This window comes from Gymnoscopelus microlampas, assembly GCF_963454915.1.
Source record: "Gymnoscopelus microlampas genome assembly, chromosome: 11".
Lineage (NCBI taxonomy): Eukaryota > Metazoa > Chordata > Actinopteri > Myctophiformes > Myctophidae > Gymnoscopelus > Gymnoscopelus microlampas.
In genome coordinates, this window is record NC_139948.1 from 45463513 (window position 1) to 45472590 (window position 9078).

At 47.1% G+C, this 9078-nt stretch overlaps 1 protein-coding gene across 1 annotated transcript in view; it reads left to right on the forward strand.

The window, feature by feature from the left end:
* LOC311054795 (trinucleotide repeat-containing gene 6C protein-like) overlaps positions 1-4895 on the forward strand; it is a 107096-nt gene extending 102201 nt beyond the window's left edge. Inside the window, exons 33-35 of the mRNA XM_084070799.1 lie at positions 785-858; positions 1551-1690; positions 2449-4895. Coding sequence (XP_083926925.1) covers positions 785-858; positions 1551-1690; positions 2449-2851 — 617 coding nt within the window. The 3' untranslated portion in view covers positions 2852-4895. The remainder of the gene's footprint in view (positions 1-784; positions 859-1550; positions 1691-2448) is intronic.
* The last annotated feature ends 4183 nt before the right edge of the window (positions 4896-9078 follow it).

Below are 9078 nucleotides of genomic sequence, written 5' to 3' on the forward strand. Positions count from 1 at the left end.
TTGATGAGAAAAATGTTTTCTTTACCTTTTTTTTCTTCATGTGTAGAAGGCTACACTGTCATTATGACATCATAGACTCACTTCCTGTGGCATAATGTACTTGTGTTCTGTCTCATACATGACACCAACCCCTCCCACACCCTCTCTCTCTCTCTCACACACACACACGCACACACACACACACACACACACGCACGCGCACACACACCCACCCACGCACGCGCACACATAATGTGGTTTACACAGACTAGTGTAACTGACAGCAGGGAAGTGCACAGATAGACTCTAGGTGGTGCTAGAGCACCTGCCCTTTACCCTCTTGACCAGAAGTGCCCTTTTGAAAAAAGGGCAGTTTACAGCAGGGGTCTTCAACAGGGGGTCCGGGACCCCTAGGGGGTCCTCGGAGTTACTACAGGGGGTCCGCCAAATCTTTATGTGATATGATTTTTCTTTTTACCGTAACCTGGCATCCCTTTTCTGAGGAGAATCTACAAGCCCACAACGCCTCGCAGCGCGAGGCGTTGTGGGCTTGTAGATCTGCTATTTTTGGCAAAGAGGTATAGGTGTAGAGGGAAAGAAGAGCCGACCAAGTAAACAAAAAAAAGTATAATTTACTTGAGCACCTGCCCCTCAAAATGTCTGTGCACACCACTGACTGACTGAAACGGCCAACACCCAGCCAGTGGGTTCGAACAGATATGCAGTGATTTCTGACCATGTTGTGGTGGGGATTGAACTTGAACTTGAACTTGAACTTCTCTCCTCTTGTCTCTGGGTCACACAGCAGGAACCGCCTGGAGTACAGACAGCTCCAGCAGGACCAGCAGCTGGCTGGTACTGAGGAACCTCACTCCACAGGTACTGTAGCCCTACGATACATCAACTCACCAGTGGTGTGAAGTAGCTAAGTACCATTATAATGGTCTCCAGGTTTCTAGGCCTGTCACAATTATGACATAATCGTCTAATCCAGGGGTCTTCAACAAGGGGTCCGGGACCCCTAGGGGGTCCTCAGAGTTACTACAGGGGGTCCGCCAAATCTTTGTGATATATATATATATTTTTTTACAGTAACCAATTGGACCCTAGCATCCCTTTTCTGATGAGCGCGAGGCGTTGTGAGCTTGTAGATCTGCTATTTTTTGGCAAAGAGTTATAGGTGTAGAGGGGAAAAAGCAGCAAACGTTTATCTGAAACACAATTTTATACAATATAGAGGGGGGGTCCCTGCTTCATCTCTCTTTCAGCTAGGGGGTCCTTGGCCTGAAAACGTTGAAGACCCCTGGTCTAATCGCAATTATTTTATATAATCGCAATCATTTTTGCATAATCGTCATAATCAATGTAATGTAATGTAAAAAATGACATATTTTTAAAAATAGTGGAAATAGCAGATCTATACGCTCTTTGAGCCAATACTTTTGTGCTCTTACTCAAGTACATTTTGAATTCTGGACTTTTACTTGTAACAAGAGTATTTCTATATTGCAGTATTGGTACTTGTACGTAAGTAAAGAATTTGAGTACTTGTTCCCGCTGTGTTCCTGCAGATTGACGGCTCGACCCTGCGGACGCTGTGCATGCAGCACGGCCCCCTCGTCACATTCCACCTCAACCTGACGCAGGGCAACGCCATGATGCGCTACAGCTCCAAGGACGAAGCCGCCAAGGCCCAGAAGTCCCTGCACATGTACGTCGTGTCTCCGGGCCGCCTCTCCAAATATTTGAATATATATTTATTAAAGGGAACATTTTTGACTCAAATCTTTGCTTCTGGGGGTCCCTATTACAAAATATTTTGAGATGGGGGGGGTCTGCGGCCAAATACATTTTTGTGAATTTTGGGAGTCCTTGACATGAACAAGTTTGAGAACCACTTGATATAGAAACATATGTTTTTAAAAAAACAAAACTGTAGGATTTAGAAGACATCTGTAGAATCCCCCAGAAGCAAAGATTAGAAGATTAGTTAGAAATGTTCGCTTTAAAAAATGATATATATTCAAAAGATTTGCATGAACTTTCAAAATGGCAAATCTACGAGCTTGTAGATCTGCTATTTTTGAATAGCCAAAGATATCTAAAAAAGACACCGATTCTTTTGGTCTTAATGGGTTAACCCATTGATACCTGGAACGCATCTGTGTCACTTTAGATGTCTTTGGCTATTCAAAAATAGCAGATCTACAAGCTTGTAGATCTGCTATTTTTGAAAAATCGTGAAAAGTATTTTTTTATATTTTTTTCCGAAAAACTATCAGGATTTAGATTTTTTTTTAGAAGCGGCCTCAGGTCTTAATGGGTTAAGTGGTTAAGGAGTGTAATTAAGTGTAAGTGTGTGTGTGTGCGTGTGTGTGTGTGTGTGTGCGTGCGTGCGTGTGTGTGTGTGTGTGTGCGCGCGCGTGTGTGTGTGTGTGTGCGTGCGTGTGTGTGCGTGTGCGCATCCAGGTGTGTTCTGGGTAACACCACCATCCTGGCGGAGTTCGCCGGCGAGGAGGAGGTGAACCGTTTCTTTGCACAGGGCCAGTCGCTGGGGGGCGGGACCACCAGCTGGCAGGCCAACCCGGCCACCAATCAGACGCGGATGGGCGGCGGCGCCGGCGGCGGAGTTCCCGGACCCGCCTCTCATCATCCCATCGGCCAATCGCCTCACTGGAACAACAACAACAACGGCGGCGGAGGGGGCGGAGCCAAGACGGGCGGAGGAGACTTTGGGTGGGGCGGCGTGCAGCAGTACTCCAGCCTGTGGGGGCCGCCCAGCGGCGGCGAGGAGGGGGGCCGGGTCATGGGGAGTCCCACCCCAATCAACACGCTGCTGCCCGGGGACCTGCTGAGCGGGGAGTCCATGTAGGATGAGCAGCACCCCACCCCATCAGCGCACCCATGGGTGCAAGGTGTGCGTAGGGTGACCGCCACCCACCCATCCATCACTCAAGTGACTGCAGAAGCAGAACCCATCATCCCCCAGGCAAGCGAAGGAGTAGAAACTCCGCCCCCACCCTAACCCTAGCAAATCATTGTGGAGATAATCAGCAGAGCCCGACTGATGCCAGATTGTTGGAGAGTCCCTGGTCCACCGATTACCCATGTTTTGACCCATAATGTGAAAAACATACATTTTAATAACCACTTCCACTTCCAACCTAGCATCCCTATTTTTGGGGCGTGCCATTCATTATAGGCAAATTTTTAAAAATCGCAAATCTTCATAAACGGGTTTTTTTTTTTTACATTTTCAAAAACATTCAGAAATAGCAGATATACAAGCTTGTGAGCTTGTAGATCTGCTATTGGGGAAGTTTCTGAATAGGGCGTAATTATACTTATTGACAAATCGGGACACATCGACTACATGATTGCAGATGCCAAAAAAAAAGAAAAGAAAGTCTAACAATGTCCGATACAAATCATTAGGTGGGCGGAATGGCTGAACGGAGCGAAAGCGAGGAAACCGCTCCTCCACTGTAGTTTTTAACGTCATTTTTGTGGAATTTGTTTTGGTGACATATGGCATATTTTTGCTGTGAAACACAGCTGGAGTCTTTGACTCAACAAAGGGCAGATAGACAACAACCGAAAAACAACAACTGCAAATCTTGTTTTTTTTACAACTCCGTGTGAAGCGTGCAGTTTAGTCGAACTGACATTGGACTCTGAACTGGCATCTTGAAACGTCTGTGTCATCATCCCTCATTCACTCTGCAGAAAGTACAACGACAAACAAAAAACGCGACATTCCCAAAAGCACCCCCTCCCCCCCGCCAACCAGAACAGTTGTCACAAACTCTCTGCCGGTCCGGGTTCGACACGTCTCTCTCAGCACTAACATAACTAGCCTTAACCCCTTCCTGGCCACGCTCTCCTAACTCCCTACTGGATTTTTAGTGAAGAACTAGACTGATTATTGCACACCCCTCATTTCTGAGCCAGCTAAACCCACGGGGTACGGAGAATAACGCACGCTGACGTGGCGCTAACGCAAAAACAGACCACCGGTCACAACTAGAGCACTTGTCTTCGGGCCCCCGAGACACATGCACGGACACACACACACACACACACACACACATGCATACAATGCTTAAAGGGAATGGTGCAACTCTGTTCGCCTTTTGTTCAAGCCATTTATTTTTGTAGTGCACTTTTTCTTTCTTTTAGCTTTTTTCCCCTTTTTTTCTCCCTTGAACCATTGCAAACGAAAGCAAGAGATAATATTGGCGTCAATCTTATCTATCTAGGGAGGTGGGGTTCGGTTGTTTTTTTTGTGGTCGTCGCACTTAATGCATTACGTACATGTCGGGAGGTGGGAACAAAACCACTGCTATTACTATGGAAACTGTTAAGGAGAAACACTTTGAATGCACCTCAGTTGGCCTGTGGGTGGACCTTCTCTCTGTCTCTCTGACACTGTGGACAACCTCAAACGCCAACGGACCGCTCTGTTTATCCTGAAAAAAAAAACCACAGCAAACAACCACCACCATTTCAAGTGACGTGCAATATTAGCCACAGACTTCTATACCGTCCATCTACCAAGAGGTGGCGGGGGGGGGGGGGGGGGGGGGGTACGTATGGATACTATATGTACCCTGACAGGTTTCTCTCACCCTGTACCCCCTGACCTCTCGCAAAAAGACGGAGAGGAAGACTTTTGTTTGAATGAGTGAACTACAAGAACTCTCTCTCTGTATGTATATCGATGCCCCCCCCTCCCCCGCCTATCAACCACCACCACCACCGCTGCTGCCGCCGCCACCACCACCACTACTCTCCATCTCTGTTTGGCCCCCACACCCACCCACCCACCAACCCACCTAAACCACGTACAAGGCGGTCCGCAACGCTCTTCAGTCGGGATGTGAACACCAAGCACTTCCTTAAAGCCAGCCGTCTGTCCGCTCTCACACTCAAATGACTATGAGGTGGAGGCGGGCGGGCGGGCAAGCAGGCAGGCATGCATGTGTGTGTGTGTGTGTGTGTGTGTGTGTGTGTGTGGGTGGGTGGGTGGGTGTGGGGGCTTCATACCAAAACAAGAGGTGTTGGTGCCCTCTTTACCCAGAAGACCAGATGCATTCTTTCATTTTTCTTTCTTGCTTTCCACCCATGCTTGTACTTGGTACAAACAAGTAATCATAGCACTTAACAAGAGCGTCACGGTTTCCTTGTACCTTCAATGCCAACAAATCAGAAGAGACTGGAGAAGCGACACTGAAAAGAAACGGAAAAAATCTAAAGACAAAAAAAACCATCTATACGGTGGCTTTTTTGAATACACAGATTTTTTTATTTAAAAAGTTCATGGATGTGAAAAAAAAAGACTTCTCTTATTCTTAATTTTTTTAAAGTCCTCCTTCCCTCAAATCAGCGGGACCAGGAAGGATGTCCAAAATGGTAGCAAACTGAAGGGAAAAAACATACAAACAAAGCGTGAGGGGGATTGTGGCGGGCGGGGCGACAGCCCTCAACCAAGCAACTCTTCTCTTTTGCTCTTAACTATATCAAAGTTAATATCACTGTTACATTTTACTCTGAAATCTTTAGCCTTTGGTGTCTGGAGATGCTAGACGCGTAAATGTTGTCTCGATCCGGCAGGGAGGGGGATCGCCATCTCTTTTGTCTCTTCTGTTTTCTCTCTCTTTCTCTAAAAATCTCTTTTCTTTCGGAGGCCCTGCCAAACATGTTTGATAGTGTGGCCACTGAGTGCCTGCCTGCTGCAGAGCGTAATGGAACCCTGCACTGTAACGCCAGGGGCTCTGCCGCAGCTCTCACCCGTCTCACCCATCTCCCCCCCCTGCTCTAGCCCCCGTTTGTGACCCCCCCCCCCCTTCCACTGTCTAGCTCCGGGATTAGGTCTCGCTGCGTTATCCCATTGAGACCTGGGACGCATCTGTGTCACTTTTTGATTTGAGCTTAAAAAAAAAGCATTATTTTACACTTTGGCTTTTCAAAAATAGCAGATCTACAAGCTCACAAGTAGCTCACGCTACGAGCTTGTAGATCTGCTATTTTTGAAAAAACTTGAAAATGTGTGAAAATCTTTGAATATACAATTTTTTTAAGTGAACATTTTGAACTCAAATCTTTGCTTCTGGGGGTCCCTGGAACAACATATTTTGAGATGGGGGTCCGCGGCCAAATACATATACATTTTGGGGTCCTTGACATGAGAAAGTTTGAGAACCACTGACAGCAACATGAGTTTAAAAAAAAAAAACTGTTAAGATCTGGCTATGGGTGGGAGTGGCGAAAATGTCCAACAGTTTTTTTTGAACATTTTTGATCAAAAACATAAATGTAGTCACGGTATCCTTAATGTCTGTAGTTCCGACAGAATGCAAAAATTAAATGATGGGTTGAAACAACCTTTTTGCCATTCTGCGCCGAATTTAATATGGAACGCGCCTCCATGTTCAATTTGGAAAAGGCTACCAAAAAAAAAACGTGTTTTAAAAGGATAAGAATTGGACACTTTTGCCGGTCCCAGCCAGAACGTAATGCAGCGGAACCTCTTCCCGGAGCTGCAGAGGTGAGGGACATCACAAACAGGGCTTCCCCTGCCCCTACCCCTGCCCCCCCCAATGGGGCCTACGGGCCAAGAGCAGCTCTGTCAGAACTGGCCCACCCATGTCAAAACTGGCCCATCCATATTACAACTATTGTACTACTGCTGCGCCAGTCTGTCCACAACCCCCCCCCCCCCCCCCCCCCCCCCCCTCTCTCTCTCTCTCTCTCTCTCTCTCTCGTCTTCTAATGCAGCAATCACTTTAGCCAGAGACAAAGGGGTCTGATGTATTCGCTTTTGCCCTTTTGTTTCATTTACGGAATCACCAGTGTTGTATTAGTTTTTAGTTTTTTTGTCAACCTTGCTGTTATTGATGATGATACTGTCTGTGCGTTACGTTTTTACAATGTTTCATGGATGTTTCTTGACACATGTAGTGTTCGGCTCTGCTCCCCCCCCCCCCGTCCCCGCCCCCCCCCGTCATCGCTGCTCCCTCGGGGGACATTTTAACCACGTGAGGTGGACGTCATCCACCAGTGTCAGAGGCAGCTCTGGTGGAGGTTGGGGGGGGGGGGGGGGTCAAAGGACATACTACAGATATTGCGGATCCGACTCAGGAGGACTTATAAAAGAGACAGATCAGGCGTGAAAGACTGTAGTGAAAGGGGGGTCCCTCCCTGCAACAAAGTCCAGCCAGCCTGTTTTTTCTATCACACCTCCTCCTCCTCCTCCTCCTCCTCCTGCACCATGTTGTGTCTCTCTGCAAACGCTCACACTGGTGGCGTAAACTTGACGTTTTGTTTTCTAACTCTGGGAGCATCAGTTACAGTTTCTATGTGTACCGCCTCAACCCCAACCGACCGCGGCCCTCCATTTCTATGCAAATGACTAGGAGGCGGGGCCTTCGCGGTCATATCTGGTACAGTACAGCCCCCACCCCCTTCACACACCTGCCAGTTGTCTCTACCACTATCTCCTGACCAGCATTACCAAGGCAGCTTCCCCACAACACCCCCCCCCACCGATACCTGTCCTGAGCTGAAAGAGGCCTACTGTACTGTCTTTCATTGTGGATGCTAACGTCGCCGGACAGAACGATATAGGTTACTTTTAAGTGCAGTTTCAATCGTTTTAAGCGCCCACTTTGTGGCGAGAGAGAGAGAGAGAGAGATCGCACTGAGATGACACTACAACGACCCGCTTCTCCTTGTGACGTGACGTGACGTGCCAACAGGACTACAAGCATCTACTTCCACCTCGCCATAAATACTGTTCGTCGTCCGTGGAAAAAAGAGACCTCAGTTTCCGTTTTTTGCTGCAGAGGCCAAGAGAGCAGGGAGGGACAACCGGTCTTATCAACGATGGAGTTGGTTCCAGTGTGTGTTGTTTGTGAGCACTGTTGGTGATTCACATCGGGTACAACTTTTTAAAAATACCAAAAACATTGTTGTTGTTTTTTCTTTCTTTATTGTGAAGGTTTTCACACACAAAAACTCTAAATCTCAAAAAAAGAGGACAAAAAAAAGTATAAAATGTTGTGGAAAGTATATTTCAGCTGGGCAATCTAAGGCTGACATGCTACTCTTTCACCTTCTCTGTAAGCCCACGGTGTTCGGTTCTGACCTCCAGCCTGGTGTGAAGGTAGGAGGAGGGGTGGGGGGGCAGCCAACCAACCAACCAACCAACAAACAAGCCAACCAACATAAAATGACATTTCCTCAGATGTGGCTTTGGGGTCGTCAGGGTCCGAGCAGGGGCCCGCTAAGGGCACCCCACATCAGCATAAACTGGGACATGCCTAAAGTTCGGTACCAAGTCTTAAAAAAACATTTTGGGGATTTGCCCTCCTTCCAGAGTCACTTTAGACTTGTGTGACGTTCAACAAAACAATCACTATTTGCCTGTTTCTTTGTGTTGGTTGTTTCTCTCCTGCTGTTTCTCACTGGGTGTGACGTAGATGGCTGCCCGGATACGCGGTGGGATGCCCATCGATTCACAGATCCCCCTCCCCCTCTAACCTCCTGACTCCTTCAGTGCAGCATCAGCACCGAGACCCCCCTCCCCTCACCTTAAACCGCCCTGCTTCTATCCCATCTACCCATCATGTCAGTGTTGGAAATCACAGGCTTGTCCCTTATTTTGTTCAAATCTCACACGGACTTAATAGAGACAAAGTGGAGCTTTATCAACGTATAAATCAATCATGAAATCAGAGAGGGGTCTGGGGTGAGGAAAGTTGACATACGTAACTAATTGTCTTTCTTGAGAAAAAAAAGGCCTGGGTTGAATATGCACATGCTAGTTTTTATACATGTATACAGCCGAGTACACAGTGGCTGTATGCGTTTATATGACTAGATCTCTCTTCTTTCCACTTAGCCTGAGCATTCTTTATCTCTCCTCTCTCTTGCCCTGGTTTCAACCCATCCCCTTAACGTATCTTATTGCTCTCAACGTTCTATTTCCCAGAAGAAAATGTTCCGACACATATCAGAATTATACAAAATAACAAAAAAAACAAATACTTGAATCAAACGAAGCGCCAATAATGTAATGTGAACACTTGTTTTTTATGT